This window comes from Apis cerana, linkage group LG13, assembly GCF_029169275.1.
Source record: "Apis cerana isolate GH-2021 linkage group LG13, AcerK_1.0, whole genome shotgun sequence".
Lineage (NCBI taxonomy): Eukaryota > Metazoa > Arthropoda > Insecta > Hymenoptera > Apidae > Apis > Apis cerana.
In genome coordinates, this window is record NC_083864.1 from 3,914,571 (window position 1) to 3,932,390 (window position 17,820).

General features: G+C 43.5%; 1 protein-coding gene across 3 annotated transcripts in view; it reads left to right on the forward strand.

The window, feature by feature from the left end:
* The window catches only part of LOC107998839 (atos homolog protein A), a 29,524-nt gene that overhangs the window by 4,739 nt on the left and 6,965 nt on the right, over positions 1-17,820 (forward strand). The window contains exon 1 of one of the 3 annotated variants that reach the window (XM_017058344.3): positions 5,263-17,693. The exons of 1 other annotated variant lie outside the window; for it this stretch is intronic. In XM_017058344.3, coding sequence (XP_016913833.2) covers positions 17,633-17,693 — 61 coding nt within the window. In that variant the 5' untranslated portion in view covers positions 5,263-17,632. Of the gene's footprint in view, positions 1-5,262; positions 17,694-17,820 lie in introns of those variants that run through there. One more of the 3 variants, XM_017058348.3, reaches the window with a different exon arrangement.

Consider the following 17,820-nt stretch of genomic DNA (forward strand, 5'->3'; position numbering starts at 1 on the left):
ATCTGGTATCGCGATAATTATCGTTAAATCACAGATTCGTGAAAGTCGCGATAAATGCGTTGATCCGCATTGCAAGCGGCTCGAGGCAAATTTGTTCTCCCTGGATTTTATGATCCAGTAATCCATTCGATCCGATTTTTTGAAATTCTTCTCGGCTATTTTTTTCATCGCGAAGCGAATATTCGAGGAAAACAGACGGCGTTTCGTTCGACAGGATTCGCGATAAATTTATTTCGAGTATCGAAAGAATTCTTTCTCTTCCTTCTTCTTCTTCTTTCTCTCTCTCTCTCTCGGGTCGAGCGTGCAAGAACCTCGAGTCGCGTTACCTTGAATTTTCTTGCACGTCCGCCCAAAACAGCGCGGTTCATCGTCCTCGGTTTAGAATATGACTCTCTCGCGTTATTTTGACATAATTCGACCGACGCGCGTTTTTTTTTTTTTTCGTCCTATAAGCGATCGAGGCAACAAAGACCGACCTCGGATCGTTATTCGAAGCCGCTGAAAGTCGCACGTGTTTCTTTGTCGAGTGTATAAAGAACACTCGTGTATCGTGTATTATTAGGTCATTGACGCGTTGAAAAGGAAAAAAAAAAAAAAAAAGAGAGAGAAAAAAAGACCTTAAAAATCGTTTAACAGTTTAAGAAATGATTCGTGTGCCAAAAATTCGAGGGGAGATACCTTGTGCGAGGATCTGTACGAAGATACGCGTGCCAAAAATATTTCGCTTATGCTTAATCTTATTTCGGGAGTAAATCTTGGGCTATCCATTTAAACGTAAGCTCGATCGATTTTTTTCGAGTTTCCAAACGAGCGAAAGATTTTTAGAAATTCTTTAGGGGAGGGGAGGTGTTTCGCGGTTCCCAATCCCATCGAAGATTCACGAATTTTGCACGCGCGTTTAGCGTAGTTACACGTTAATTAAATAGAAATTGAACGGAATTAGACGGTCGAAACCGGTGGAATCATTAATGATAGGCGTGCATGTGCCTGCAATTGCACGTGCAACCGCGAAATCGCAGTTGTGTTGGTTGCATAATATGCAGGTAACCTAGATCTGCACCCACTGCTTCCCACCCACCGTCCTCATTACCCCTTTGAGATTCTCTCCTCTCTTCACCTATTCCCCCACCCACTCTAGAAAACTCTTTGTTTCGCGCCAAGACGCACTTTGCACCGGTTTCAGGCATCTCGCCGAGTTGGGTTCACCGAACACGAATGCATTTTTGCGTAATTGCGTTAATAGGAGGTAGCCAACAGTGATCGTTGTTCTCTCCACTTTTTCTCCGTCGATCTTTCTCCCCTCCTTCCCCCCCACGAACGTGGTTTGGTTAATTGGATGGCGGGGATACGTTGACTTTTTAATTAGTTCGCTCTTTTTCTTTTTCGTCCGTCTTCTTCTCGAGTCCATGGGGAAATGATTTCTCGCTAAGAGAGAGAGAGAGCACGACGAGCGCAGGGAACTGCATTTAGTAAATACTCGCGTAACTCGAACGCGAGAAAGAGGTGAAGTGGTCGTACGCTGTAAAAAAGATGCTCGTCGAGCCCTTTTTCCACCCTCCAGCGAATTGACGTCATCCCCTTCCCTCGTCGAGACATTCGTCAATGTGGAAGGTGCATTGTGTGTCACGACATGTCGTGCAACACGCTAGGCTTATTATTTATTCGCCGCGTAGCGTAAGCCAGGCTCGAAACAACGTAATTACTCATCATCATTCTGGACATTATATAGCGGTCTCCGTAAAATAAAATCTAAAATGAGAAATTTTCCTTCTCTTTTTTTTCCTTTTCTACTATTTACTATTAACGTACAACTACGTTACATCTACTTTATTCGTCCTACGCTGGCCTTCGTTCGAGAAAATAACGTGGCGGGAAAAAATTTATTATCAGCCTCCCTTGAATCCTGTTGCTCGAGAAACTTTAATGATACCTATAAATCAGTTCGTGATACCCTCGGAGTAATTTAAATTCACGAGGCTGGCGATATTCGAAGTGTGATAAGTGCACGCAGGAGGATGCTTACGCGTACGCCCGTGCCAAAAGCAGAACGGATGCGGAGAAAAGAATCCAAAACGACACCTCTGTATCTCGTTCGGGGCCGTCTCGGATTTCGATATTGCAGTCTACTCTTACAGCGTTGATTATCATCGTGAAACTGGATAGTCACGGCCTCCACGTGTATTAGAGGTACACACAAAACAGGTACAAGCTTCTTTCCGTTCCTCTGCCACGATCTCGAACCGTACTGTACCCTATGCCGTATGTATGCGCATCTCGTTTGCTCGCGATTCGGTGGAAACGACGAGGCACACTATCTTCCGTGTCGGAACTCATCGAGCTGTTTGTGTGGGACTCGCTATCGCGATAAAGTCACTGCAAATATCTTTTTCTTTATTCCGATTCTAATTGAGAAGATCGGAGAAGATGGAAACGAGGCGGAGAAACTGTTCTATATAGTCGGTCCAACAGATATCGACTGTACTAAAAATTGCAACAGATACATTCTGAAGTTTGAACTCGATTCTATTTCGAGAGATTCTATTGTATTCTTATGTGAAATAGCAAGTCCGATTAATCTGTTCCGTACATTTAAAATTATTTCTATTCTACGAGAAATTTTATTTATTTTCGAATGATCGATAGATAATATATAAAAGAAAAAAGTTTGATAATCGTAATATTTTCAGTTAATATATAGAAATATCTTATAATATTAATTAATAATTTTTCTACGGTTAATTAAAACGTTCCCCCTTTTGAAGGGATAATAGTTTAATCTTATTTGTTTTTCGTCTATTTTTTAAAGAACTTTTCTAAAGAACTTTCCTCGATATATTTATTAAAACTTCGAGAATCCGCTGTATTACGAATTTATAAAACTCGGTACATCGATTTTTTTATCCCGTCTCTCAGAAAGAGCGTCTCCGTCTCATTTCCTGCAGAAGTATCGTTCGATCGAGCGGTTCTAATCTCGTTAATTATCGCCCTATGAAATTCGATTGGAAATCGAGCGTTCGCTCCCCTGAACGGGCAACCTGCAGCTTCACAGATCGGCCGTACACCTTGCACGGTGAATTATTTCGAATTTCCCTTGTGGGGAACTGCATTGCTATTGTCCTCCGACCATTCCCCGCCGCTCTTTCGAAATTACACGGAGAGCGGAGAGAGAGAGAGAGAGAGGAGAAAAAGAAATTGTTCCGAGCGAGTTAAGATGATCCATAAACGTTTGTGAAAATTTGCACGATTCGTTTGATTCTCTCCGCTCGTCACAATACTCGGCTAGCCGGGATAGATTCGTCCGTAAACCGTGCACCCCCTTGTTACTTCGGCCAGTCGACCCAGTTTCGTGGCTGCACTCCGCAAAAGTGGAACGCGGTGGGTCAATCTCGAGAGGGAACGAGAGAGAACTCTCGATTTTTGTAAGAACAGCCGGGTGAAGTGTGTTGGACCGTCGGTGCCATCCTGAGCCTCGCTCCGAGTCCCTGTTTCGTTCGATACGGAAGTGCGCGATACGGAAAAGACGGACGAGTGAAAAGATAAGGGAAAGGAGAGGGAGGAGGGAATAAAAAAGCTCGGGAATTTGACGATCCTCGTTCCGCGTGTTCCGGTGTTTGGTGGGTGCGAAACGGTGCGAAAGAGCGCGCGAGCCTACCGGAAGCGCGAGTTTATTTTTGGGTGGCGTTGGAAACGTTCTTTTGGCAGCCCGGCCGCATACGGATAGAATCAAAAGGTACGCGACTCGTGATGTATTTCTAGCGATCGGCGTTCGAGCATCTAACTCGAGCAGCTTTGCCATTGGATTCGGTGGATCGCTACGAGTTAATGAGTTTGGCCTTGTTTCCGCGTTGGAAAAACAGGAAGCGGGCAACAGGAACGGGATAGGCCGATCGAACAATAAACCGCGGAACGATACGTGCAGCAAAGAGGCACGTTGTAATTTCTTCCATCTTTATCACGTCCGATATCCGCTTCTTCCTTCACCGTTTACGTAACGCGAGTTATCCTCGAGTTATGCGTACGTGAAGGATAAGATTTATTCAGATTTATGAAAATCGGTTTAATTAGTCGTTGGAATTGTTTCATTCCCCTTGTTCGGTAAATCGATCGGTCTGGTATTTCGCTCGGTCGCGTCTCCGGTTTCTTTTCGTTCTGAAAGCATTTTGAAGTCGCGAAACGACACCGCAGCCAGGGTGCGGTTTCACGAGTTAGCAACAGAGCCAGTCGTGGCACGGTATCGCTGCACCACGACGTGCATCGTACCACGCACTGACACGTGTGCACTCGTGCAAGCACATTATGCAATCGCGTGCGTCGGTTTTACGCGCAATTCGCAAGCTCTGCCCGCGCGTGGACGCCACGCGGAAGTTGCGGCCAAGTTTGCCAGTGTCACCATACGATAAGTGTTCGGGTATCGAACGGCCACGTGATCGAGATATAGCGTGTTGCCTTTCAATTATCATGCATATTTTCTTCCTCGTAACAGTAGTTTCGTATCTTTCATGGAATGCTGTTTCCTTGAAAACTATGCCTCTCTACCTGTTTTCGAGTGGTTAACTAGGACAGTGTATCGATCAAAATCTCTCTATACGGAGATTTTTATTCGAATACCGGAACGATTCGATTTCGTCCCAACGAAACGAAAATACGAGAAAAACTCTCTTCAACGTCTCGGAAATAATTGGTCGGTGTTTGTGGAATCTTGTGAAAAAAGTAGAATCTCTGTCGTATCTCTCTCGTATCGATAGTTGGCACCAAGGCGAAAGGATTTTTCCGCGTGATTTCGATTTACGCAGTTTCACGCGATTTACAATCGAACGGTGCCTCGCAATTGCGTTGTCATCGACGAGAAATCAATCTAATCTCACAATCGTATCCATATATGCTACGAGTTATTAATGAAGCAACTCAACGAGAATTGTAATTATGACACAATAATATTGTGCGCAGTAATTAGTTATGCCAACGATGAGCACAGATTCCGATGGAAAAGCGATTCCACCAAAGTTGTTTCTCGATGTTAAAATCCTCCACGAGGACTCGTCCTTTCCTATCCCATCCTTCGAGCAACCGCAGTAAAATTTTTCCCAATGAGCCTGCGTTGAATTATTCTCGAGGCCATTGAATATAAATGGCCATTTGCAACGTTCGAAATTTTAAAGTTGCCAGGTTCGAAATTATTTTCGTCCGGGTTCCATTTGTATTCGAAACGACCCTTTTGTTTCGAAACGAAAAGTACCGCTTGTTTTTTTCCAAATGGCCTTTGTCACTAAGTAGCTTAGAAATGTCTGTTTAAACGGACCTGGTAATTCGTAGCACCTGGCTGCGAGTGAAAGGACATTCAATGAGAAAGGATTGCTTGTTCCTTTAGCTCGGGTTACGGTTATCGTAATTCGGTTGAGCGTAGCAGACAGAAGACCCAGTGGATCTTTACTTTTGCTAACTTGTTCCATGCAACCGGTTTTCAACATGTTGCACCCGTGTCGAAAATACCTTCGCTTTCGGGTAAGGTTACGAGCATCTCGAATGCCACCGATCGTTGTTCACGGCAATTTTGTTCTTCTCTTCGATCGTAAAAATTATTTTCAGAGAATTGGTCGTTTTTCAGGAGGAATGGGAAAGCTTTCTCGATGAAAAGAAAAAAAAGGTAAAGAAATGGGAGAAGAAGTAGAATTGTTTAAGAGATTTTCGTGCACTCGATGCAGCTGGCGGATCGAACACCTGGTCAGAGTGAAAGGACACGAGTGGAAACGTCATGAAACGTGCCGCAATATCGTGACGATTAGCGTTGGCATGGTACCAACTGGAATGTCATTTATAAAGCGACATTTGGTAACTATTCCTAGCAGTTGCAATGTTGTGCAGTGGTGGCATCGCTCGCGCGATAAATTCAAGGGCGGTAATACCTCTCCAGGTAGTAAACGTCCGATAATAAAATTACCTCTGTTCCTTCATTGTTGTTCGAAAAGGCTCGTTACCGTTATGTTGTTAAGTGAAAGTGCAATTTGTCCTAGGGATGGTCAGATGGAACGATAAAATAAAATTCCTTTCCATTTTGACCTTGCAAGCTTTGCTCGACACCGTCGAGTAACGAATTATCGAAGAAATTAGCGAACGATTTTTTCAACATTTTTTCAAATTGCACTCGACACCATTATCGAGCCAAGGATTTTTATGCTCCAAAATTAATTTAAAATGATTCTTCTCCTTTTTTTTTTAGATTTTTCCCTCGCGTGATAAATGATTCGAACGAGAGCTCTGGTCAAAGAGGCTCTCTCTCTCTCTCTCTCCTCCCCCCTCCCCCTATTTCATTTGCGATGAAGTGGTTCAATGGAAAGATTGTTCGGCATTGTGCTTTCTTCCGAAAATAGTCTCATGGCCAAAGGGTTAGTCGACGGTCTTTGTTCCCTTGGTGGGAAGCAGTCGCGAATCGAGCCATATGGCACGAGAAACGGCAAGCCATTTTCGTTCCAACCTGGAAATAGAACTTTCGATATTTCGCACGTGCGCTCGCTGCAACTCACACGGCGTCTGCTAGCGAAGCGACACTGCGCATGTACGGACAGTCAATCAGCTGTTCGACGCCATCTTTTGCTCCCAGCTGAGGCTGCTCGACGCTACGCTCAGCTGACCTCGTCGCTGATACGAGCCCCCAGTACAGTCAGGATCGTACCTAGCTAGGGTTCGGATGGGTCCTCTTCCATGTGTTCTGTTATATCCATCATTCAAATCATTTCGTCATTTTTTTCTTTCTTCATCACATACATAAGGTAACGAACATTATTTTTATTTCTTTATTGAACATTTCTCTCTCTCTCTCTCTTTTTCTCTCCTCTTCCCTTTATCGATTATATCGATTGAAAGAAAAGAAAAAAATTCGCATTTCGCACGCAAGATTCGCGGGACGATGAAACGATATAAAATCGATGTAAAATCAAGTAAGACGTTCACAGATTTAAAATGTCAGCCGCAAACGGCGGTCAATCGTGAGTATTCGTGTAACAAGAATCCGAAAGCGATAAATCATGAGGTCGTAAAGTCGCATCGATGCTTGGTTTATTACGACTAGACAGAAGTTTCATTGTCGTTTTTCTTTCTCGGGGAGAGGAGAGAAAGAGACAGCGTATTTACCAGAGCGAATTTATTTACGCAATCATTTTACACACGTTTTCCCCGCGTTTGCGTACGCGCACACGTTTTCCTTTCCAGAATACGGATAAATTATAATCTAATCGCAACAAACATCGTACCCGACGAAAGAAAATTCGCGCACGTTTCGCGAGATTCGTTTCGGGCGATGGAAACAGTGGAAATGCTCGTTTTAGGGCCGACACTGTGTGCAACTTCACCGTGTGCAACACGGGACAAAGAGGCCTCGACCCGGGCAGGGAAAAAAAGGATAAAGAATAGGCGATGTGCGAGCAGAGTCGATAAGTCAGCCGACGCGCGTGTATCTACTATTCGATCGATAAACATTAGCCTTGACATGATATCCAGAGGACCGCTCTTTCACCTCGCCTCTTTTACTCGACTAGTTCCTACCTCCACCGCCGTTTCTTTTCCCAGTTAACACCGGGACATGTATCTCCGAGTGTCCGCGCTCCTCTTTGTCCGCTCTCGTCGGCTCTCTTGATCAATCGCCACCAATTTTTCTATCCTGATCGAAATTTTGACCAATTTGAGGAGGGGGAGGGGGGAATCTTGTCTCGATCGAAATCTCGCGAGAACGTACGCACGAAGTGTAGAAATAGATGGAACGCGAAGTTTTCATTGATAATTGGGAAATTACCGATTATCCGTATTATTCCGTAAAAGTAAATGGAAAACGATCGCGTTTGATCGCGGCTGGCGATTATATAAATGGAAATCTAGTACGAAAGGAAGCTTGAGGTCTCTACTCTCACTGTTCAATTATATAATTTCCCTGCTCGGTTCCACGATTTTTCATAATTAACATTTTACTCGGTGGAACTCGGTGATTACGGCTCTCCCGTAAAACTGGTTGGGGAACTATTAATCAATTTGTGTTGATGGGATTGTTGATGAGATTTCATGATCTCTTAATCGTTCGGTCGGTATCGAATATACTAGTGCTCGTTTTAGAGGAGTGGCAGCTTTAGAAAACGAAGACGTTCCGATTACGACCCGCGTGTCCACCGTGTCTCTGGAAATAGAAATAGAAGCTCGCTCGAATCGCTCGAATTTCAATGTCCTACCGAACACGCGCGTTCCGCGTTGTAACTCGATAACGGGTTTTCGCCAACTTTTAACGCGCTTTTCTTCAAAATTAATCGGAAAATCGATCCTCTATTGGAGCGTGGAATATTCTTCTCGAATGGAATGGGGAAGGGGGGAGGGTGCTCAATTTTGGTGTCGGTTTAGGGTCATCCACTAGGCTCGGTTTGCTTTTTCAGCACAGATTTCACTCGCGGCTGTTTAATATACATGACTCCGTGTGTGCAACAGCTGCACACGCGAGACCCTCTAACGCTTCTGGAAATAGAAAGTCATTCGCAAGGTGGATGGTTAAACTATTGTGCCATTAGACGCTAGCCAAAGTGCAATGCGATTCTCAATTTGTCATTAGCTGGCATTTCGCGGATGAAATTTTCCCGTTGCGCAACGACTCACCTTCTCCTCCGTTGGATTCGTTGAATTTTCTTCTTTCTTTCTTTCTTTCTTCCTTCCTTTCTCCCCTCCTTTCTTTCCTTCTTTCCTCTCTGCTCGAGAAGCCGCTTCGCTTTCAGCTCGAGCAAGCAACCACGAGAAGAAATCCTTCTCGAGCGAATCTCTCTCTTGGGCTCACCCCAAGCGCGATTCAACCTCTCCGAGCAAGTGTTCCCGAGTGCATTGTACTTTGTTCTCCTGGTATCTGAACCTTTCCACTGTTTGCAATTGTGGCGAACGAAGGCCGACGTTCCCTGTAATAATATCTCGCGGACGAAGATTTGCGTTTCTTTTCTCTTGTTATCGCGGTGCCGTCAATATTAGACTTCTTTTAACGTTTATTTATATCTCGAAAGACGGTACGACTATTAGGGAGGGAGGGGGAGATCGAGGGTAATCGTTGTTTGGAGAAATAAAAGGGGAGGGGAGGGAAGAAAACGAAAAATTGTTAACACGGAGCAATGAATCACGATTAACGCCTGAAGTTGATTGGTCCATGATTCATGGAGAAGGTGGGGAAAAGTTGGCCGTAAAGGCGAGGTAATTGCGTAAACGACGATTTCCCTCGAAGAGGCGGAATATAATAATATTATAATGGACGAAACTCGGTTGGCGGAGGCTGATGTCTTTCGATCGTTTGGTACTAGGCTCGCTCTCGAAACCCACACTCGGTCCCCGCACGTATGGTGTGGGTCATAAACCGCATAACGAGGGAACCATTAAGCATCCGATCCGTTCTGACAGTGAAAAAATATTATCCGTAAAGATTCCTTTCCTGTCGCGTGGATCGACGGACGGGACGAACCGAGCCGAATCGAAGAGTAAACCGAACAGTGTCCCGTTAATTCTTAAAATCCAAGTCTTAAACAATTTGCGCGTAAAAAAAAATGATGCTGTTTGCGAAGCTTATGCGTGCAAACACAATCACAATACGAGTATAAATTTCGCGGTAGCGACGAGAAAAATAATAGAATCCGTTATCGAAGCAAGGACGTCTCGTTATCTCGAACAACACTCTCCGATTGTCTGGTTTGCTCGATCGTGTCAAAATAATCGAGGCGACGATCGGATGATACGGATTATCTTTGCGTAATCGATGTATAAAAACGTATCTACGTTTGTACGTTTTTATTCGAGCAAAGATACCAGACGATCCGATATCTATTCTTTCACAAAAATAACGTCCTACTACGTCGTTATTACGTGTCGCATTGAGCGAGGAAAGGAAACGAATGGGAAGGGCATGGTTAGTTGCAAATTGGTATAATTAAGTTACACTGTGCAGCCTGTGCGCGTCACGATTAAATATGGAACGAAATTAAATTCATCGCGATATTCGATAAGGCAAGAATGGTTCCTTTTCAAGTTCGTTCGTTGGGGGATCTTATATACCTCGAATAAGAGCTACGAGATTAAAAAGATTATGCTAAGAGCGTATCTCTCTCTCTCTCTCTCTCTCTCCCTGCATCGATCAAAACGAATCGATGTACTCGGAATAGAACGAGTTGGTTTCGCAATGTGGAAGCTAGAAAAGGGGCGAGAGTGGAGATTTTTCGTTGGAAATCGAAGGGAAAAAAATAGAGGCTAGGAGTTAATTGAGGATCGAGCAGATGCTTTCGAAAAGGGTCGTAGCGTCCCTCGATTTTTGTAGTCCCTTTAAATTTGTTGTTGTGTCACGTCCGCAGCCACGGTCTTCTATATCCCCCGGTGCACGTGACGAAAGAAAACAAGGTGCAGTCCGGCCGGTGCAGCGGGTTCGAGGTTTCCTGAACGGTTAGTACACGTCTTTAGGGACGAGCTGTTCGCCTGCTCCGGGAGGCAATCAATGGAAACGCGCGCTCCTTGTTGACAAGTCCGTTTCTCGATCCATTATTCTCCGTAAAAGGGGTTACATTTTCGCAACGGTCGAAATTCGCTCGGGGATTTCGAATGTTTCCGCTTCGGATAAAGACACCCCCCGTTCGCTATTGTTTTTGGAAGAGAAAAAAGAAGAAAAAAAAGGAATGGATTCGTCACCGTTACTCACTCACGCGTCGTTTTTATTACGCAACCGCGACGAAACCGTGGAAGGTAGAATTAATTTCGTCCGTCGCTTCGTTCGATATTCCCTTCGAAATTCTATACCCGAGATTTTTCTTTTGCAATTTCGTTTTAAACCGAGCACGACCGAACACTTCCTACGCCGTTCAATGGTCGGAATGGTTATCGACAGAGGAGAATATTGCGGAGGAAAAGGAAAAAGAAAAGAGGAGGAGAAAAAAAAATGCATGCGAGTGTGGGTAGATTGCACAATTGTTTTACGAAGCATGAATTTATCGTGCGGCAAAAAGAAGAAGCGTAAATGCGGCCGGAGAGGTGCTCGTAATTTATGTTATCGAATGGGAAGAGGCGATAACTGGTTTCAAGCTTTGAGTAATGACCGTGAAACCGTGATGGGGATAAAAAGAAGCTTGAAGCAGAGAGACGTAGAATCGAGGATAGGCCAATCAAAGGAGGGTATCGGACGATTGTAAAAATAATATCAGAATTTAAGGAACGAGGTCAGTTCTTGTTGTTCTCTCGTTGTTCAATCAATCTCGGATTTTATTTCCATATAAATCGCGTAACAGAATAATCGTCGAAGACAACGTGATAAATAAGGATTTATTTATAATCGCGGCTATATCGCTTCGCAACTTGATCAATCTTTTGCGAGGAAAGATTTTTACTTACTTCTCTGGTTAATTAAAAAAAAAGAAAAAAAAGAGAAATTAAATAATAGAAGATTACGTCTTATCGGTATCGCCTATTAAAACAGAGTATAATAAGAGAAAATTAATCTCGGCGATAATAAATTTTTTTCTCTGAATTGAAGATATAGAAATTGGCGAGAAATACGAAAGATTTGCTGTCCAGATTGCACAGAGAGTTTTCGATTAATCGAACAACTCGACTCTTCACCGTTTTCGCATACGTAATCAGGCGTTCTTTGTCTCGTTTGGTTTTTTTCGATGCCGCCAGAGTTCTTCAACCTTCTGGCAATTCCCTCGAAATCAGAGGGGTGAGTCGACCATGTCTAGACGCGGCAAAACCGACGACCCTTTTCTCGAAGGACGAAGGGGGAGCGATGATACCGATTCGTCGAGGTTTGCTTCGTGGAGAAATTATTATCGAGATAAATATTTCGCTTGAAAAATTCTCCGATTCCCCGAACTCTGAATTAAGATTTTGAGAGGGAATCATCCTCGAAAACTTATTATTTCTTGTTAAAAGGTTTTATTACTTTGAGGATGGCGATTATCTCTCAACGAGTTTTTGTTTATTGGCGGAAAAAGCAATTCCAAAGATCGTATTCGATCCTTCAATGCCAGAAACAATGTTAAGCCGTTAATAGCCTACGTTGAAGAATGGCAATTGACCTCGAATATTCACTCTTAACACCGATGTCCATTAGCGAAAGTAACTATCGATAGTATTCATGTCTCGATCTACGAAATCGGACGCGTGGACATGTTCCATTGTGCTGTATAATTCCAATTCGTATATTTCAACGATACACGAGAAATAAACTTGTTGAAAGGAGTAAAAGAATATTCAAATGTTCGATGCAATTTATCCTCTTTTTCGCGGCGAGCAGACACCTATCTTCCTGGTGACTGGATGCGCCATGGAAATAAGAAAAATCGCAATTTCCAGTTCGAATCTCTGTTGGAGGAGCTTGTCGACGCGTGACGTAGGAAGATTTATAGGATTGCTTCTCGAGACAGTTCGCAATCGTTTCAGCCTTTGCGACTGATTGTACATATATACATATATATACATATTCGAGAAAACGTTCGCATAAAAGAGAATATCCTGTTCAATGCTTGTTCCTCGTTTAGCTCTTAATGGAAAATAGGAAACTCTAAAATAGGGGATTAAAATTTAGAACCCGTTATCCTTTCTTTCGGTACTGGAAGTAAGAATAGGAACCTTAGGCAATTACCGTAGGATTCCCCGGGAAGCGAATAAAGCAAACAGCGAGGAGAATAAAGAAGAGGAGAAGGCACTTTCTTTTACGGAAGGTAGAAACGCTTTTAGATTTTAGTAGAGAGTGTTTTATAGCATTGGACGTGCGTGTTTAGAGGCGTATTGATTGGCGGGTATCTTAACGAGCTAATTGGTAATGGGCTATGATGGGAACAGAAGACGGTCTCTTCCCGATCAATGATCCCCTTCATCGAGCGTGTAAACACGAACGATTATAGAAGAAAATTTGCACTTTACGTGCAAATAATGCATCCGGCCGCTCGGTGATAAGCTCGCATTGCCATTTCAGAGGGAGAGGCGGTTGCGAGATTCTTGGAGCGATTTTCGTAACGCTTTGCCCTCGTTTTCCGAACGATTCGCCTATTCAGGATTATGGCGAGTTACTTTTTTTTTATGCTTTGATTGATTTAAAAAAATACCTTGCCTCCGATAATTCATTCTCACGCGATGCGTGATTCCATTCGGATTCTATCTAACAATATTATTATTATTATTTAAGATTTTTGGAGAATCATCCTGCGATGATGAAGACGCATCACGAGAAAGAGATCGATAAAAATAGCAATTTTAAGGAAAGGGGACGATAAAAAAGAGAGGAAGGGGGAGGATATACGCAACAAAGACGAAGGAACGAGTTAGAGGCCTCGTGAAAAAAGTAAACAGGCCGTGAAACGGCGTGCAAGTGGTTGAAATTAATTCCCGCTCGTTTTCTTTTCCTCGATTCTAATTACTTATCCGAGTAATTTCGCAAAAGAAAAAAAAAGAAAAGGAAAAGAAATTCTTTTCCATGCCTGTTAGATTTCGCGAAAAGCTTCCGGTTCGCGGTGTAAAATGAAAGGGAAACGCGAGCGCGTGGTCGCCTTTGTGCCATTTGCTGCTTTCAGTTCGCACGGAGAGGGGAACGGGAATAAAACAACAGCTAGCTAGCTAGCTAGCGGATCCTCTGCATTTTTTATATCCGTTGCCAGCTGATAATTCCACGCTTTCCACGTATCCGGTTAAAAAACTGGAAACGCCTGTTAAATCGTGGGACATTTATTGCCCCTGAAAATCGTGCTTTCCCTTTAATGAAACGATTAACGATACGCATACGTTCCCGATTCACGGCCTTGTTTATTTAAAAAAACCGTGCTTTCTAATCCAACGCCGCGATCGAGTTCAACTCGCGTGGTGAACTACGTGTTAACAAATTTTACTTGTTCCACGCTCGATTATCATATATAGCAGTCGAGAACCTGTAATTTCCAGTTTCATTTGCTCTCCTGATGCCAGTTCGTGACCAATTATTTCGGCAACAAGTAGACATTTTTACAGATTTATTTTCTACGATGCGTTAGTTTCTCCGATCTGTCCGGATTCGAAGAAGAATATTAGGCGATCTTTTTTTTTTTATTAATTATCCGACATCGTGTCTTCGACTAAAAATTGTATTCAGAGGATCGATCCTACGCTGAACGATTTATAAATAAGGGAAAAATTGATGGAGAAGATGGTACGACAAAGAGGTTATTGCTCGTCGTATACGGGATAAAATCGTTTCTATGGAAATGAAAAGAGATAGCTTGAAGGAAGAAAGTATTTTACGTCTGTTTTTAATTTGCATAAAAAAAAAAATCGTCTTAGTTAATAGAATTAGTAAGGTAGGCAACCCTGGAAGCCGTGTAATTCTGTTAATGCGTTTTACACACGCGTTTCAACCTTTTTAAATTTCACGCTTCGTTGTCCTATACATGCAAAAGTTAATGCGCACTTCACGTTATCCCCCGTGTATACTTTGCCTCGTCTTCTTCTTCTCGTCGAGGAATTCGATCGAGCATAAAGCTCGATACGTATATACACACGCACAAATATATATATATATATAATATATATATATATATATATAGATATTTTGCAGAAGCGTGTTCATTAGAAAGTCCCCATTTCTATAAAAAGAGCTTGCCCTTATCGAATCGTAAATCGTGGACAAATGAGTGTCAATCCATCATACGACAATGCGACGTATCGGAATGTAATACAATAAACCGACAATGGAGGCGAAACGTCCCCACTCTCCCTCTCTTATCTTACCCAGAAGTCGTGTATAAAAGTTCCCAGTACCTTTTTTATTATCAATATCTAGAAACAACGTCGTTCGATCCTTCCTCCGTCACGTCTGTGCACACTGTGCTCGAGGACACCGATATCTTCGCTTCGAACTAATGTAAGCTATATGAGTAATTCCATCTGCAATATCCGGCATGCGAATAATGATAATTGATAGTCGTTTGGTTACATATAATAAGAGTTACTCCAAGTTTGTTGCTCGAAATAAAGTCTCGAGTAAAATCTTCCAACATACGAATTAAAGATTCGCACGGGTTATTTTCGTAATCCATCGCTGCCAATTGCTCTCGTCCGCTTTCTCTCTCTCTTTTTTTCCCTCCATTGTCTTCAATCAACCGGCCGAATTCTTTGGAGAATTTCCAAAGATCGGATTTATTGGAAATGCGGGACGATCAATTAAAGGGAGAGTTTGAATTTTAATTCGATTAGGGAAATATTGCCGTTATATAACAGGGGGTTAGAAAATATGCAATTTTGCCGGAACGATTCTCGGCAGCTTGTTTACTCCATGGTGGATAATACTGGCGCCAACAGGCCGATGTTTTCTCAGCTGGACCAGCACGGTGCATTCACACCGTGCTGCACCAGAAGCGCATCGCCCTTTCCCTCAGTCTCCCGTGTCGCCGGTGCACGGCCTCGTAGCTTCGACGACCTCAGCCTTTTTTTATTCCGCAAGCCCTTCTTCCCCCGCCTTCCTCCCCCCTCATGCTTTTGCGAAGGTCTTCCTCGAGGTTCGAACGGCGTGCGAACCCTCGGCCAAGTCAAAACCGTTCTCTTTGATCGCGCGATGAAAATTTCACTTTGGCTCACTTTCGGCCTCTCGAGTCTCTAGAAATTGCGACCCTCTGAACCGTGCTCCTCTCTACGGAGTACCCGAGCATACCGGCAGCTTTTTCTATTATCATCTTTCGTCGTTTGTATCATTGACGAAAAAAAAGTCTCTTCGCTCGTTCTTCGAACTGGAACCCGATATTGCTCTGGAAGAGTGTATATATATTATCTCCTGTTCGTTCCTCGGCGATCGATCGGCTGGATTACGCTTACAGCTTCCATCGTGAGTTTTGGAATCTGCGTTCGTCGACTTGCTTTCGTCTCTCGGTCAAGAGCTTTCCAAGATTCATGGTTTCTCTCCTGGCCAACTTATTCCCCCGGATTTGCTCGAAACGACTAATTATACGAGAAAACTCGGGCTGGCTACACCACTAACAGGATTCCAACTAGCGGATTATCGACTCTGTTCTCCAGACTATCTGACGACGCGATTAAGAAGCGGTATAAAGCAACTTTTTTTTAATCGCAAGTGGATTTAGACAAGGAACCGGTATCGTTTCGAGATGAAGATTTTCTTTTTTTTTATTCCAAGCTCGAAAAACTTTATTCTTTAATCGATCGATCAGGATTTATTTGCTCGATACGATATATCTGGACGTTGCCTCTTAATCCTTGTAGCTCGTCTCTCAAAGGACTTTGCCAAGGGTTGCGAACTTTTTGCGCATGACACCCGAGTACGATCACCCTCGTGGAGCCCCACAAGCTCTCCCTCGTACACAGACCCTCGACACGTACGAGTCGAGGCTAGTGTTGGAGGCCGCGCTGTTCTTTATTCAAATTCCTCATCGTGGCCGCACGAGTCGAGCCTGCTCTTTCTTTCGCGTCCTGATCGCGAAAAGTCCCAACTCGAGTGCGGTTTATATATCGTTTCCTTTGTCCCCTGGAACTGGATGTGCAAGCAACAAATCCGCGTGGGATAAGGAGGCGAATCGTTGATTATTAAGTCGAGGAGTGTTGTAAGAACAGTTTCAACAGATTATGAAAGCTTTCCTCCCTTCGATCTCGATTTCTCTTCGATGCCTGTCGACACAATTCTCAATTTATTCTCGTTGGCACGTGTTTCGCGCGCATCGAAAGGATCGAGAAATCTCGTTCGGATCTTGCAACAAACGGAACGAAGAATTTTGCGAGGAGGAGGATATCAAGCGAGGGGAACGCGTTGCTGCAGTTTTGGAAAAGAAGGGATCCTGAATATTTATCTCGATGTATTTGTCTCGATTTCTCGTTGAATCCATCTCGAAAAATCGATCAACGTTTCCCGAGAAAATTTTCGCGTTTTCCATGGAAGGAAAGGAGCGGATGGCGTGTTTCTGTGTTGGTTCGCTCGAATGCTGAAACGCTTGGAGAAAAGCGGCGAGGAAGCCAATCCGGTTGGTCGCTTTCGCCGCATATGGCGGCGGGCAAAGTTATAAATAATGCCCATCGCCCTCCTGCGTATTCACCTTTACATAATGACCGGGAGAGGACGAAATCTTGGTTCGGGTGAAAAGAAACGGGAGAAAAACCGTGGTGGTTACCGATTTTCAGCCTCGGATGAGTCTCACGTTTATTATCCTTGTTTGTAATTGTAATCGTCCGATTATTATCTTTCTTATTTGCTTTGGCTTTGAACAATGGGATCTCGTCGAAAGGTTCGAAAGATTCTCCCTTTGTTGTCGTGGACTTTGATAAAAGGAAAAAGGAGGATTTAGATTAAGCGATGAATCAGTGGAGAGAGGGAGGGGACAAAAGAGTGTGAACAAACTATTTTGTTCGTGATTCACGAAGGAAAAGGCAAATAGAACTGTGACTAGGCATGGCCATTTTCGTTGGAAAACGGAATGATCGGCACGGAGAGAGCGGCAAAGTTCGTTTCCTCGATAAAGACGCCGCTAAAGAGAAAAGTTACAGTACCTGAACAAGGTTCGAAGCATGATACGTGGTGGTGGTGGTGGAGGTGGTGGTGGTGAGCTTAAGATTAACGATAGCGGAGGTCGTGCGCGAATCGTTCCAGTTTTCATTCCCCCGAGAGCAGCTCTCGAAAATGTCGACGATCCTGTTGCAGTGCGTTGGAAATTGCTTCCACAGAAGGAGAATGCGCACAGGTTCGTGTTCGTGCCAGTTTCGTCGGAGGAAAATTCTTATTTTAATTTCACTCGAATTATTATTATTATCCTTATTGCTTTCCCCCCTTGTCCTTCATTTCTTTCTTTCTTCTTTTTCTTTCGGTTC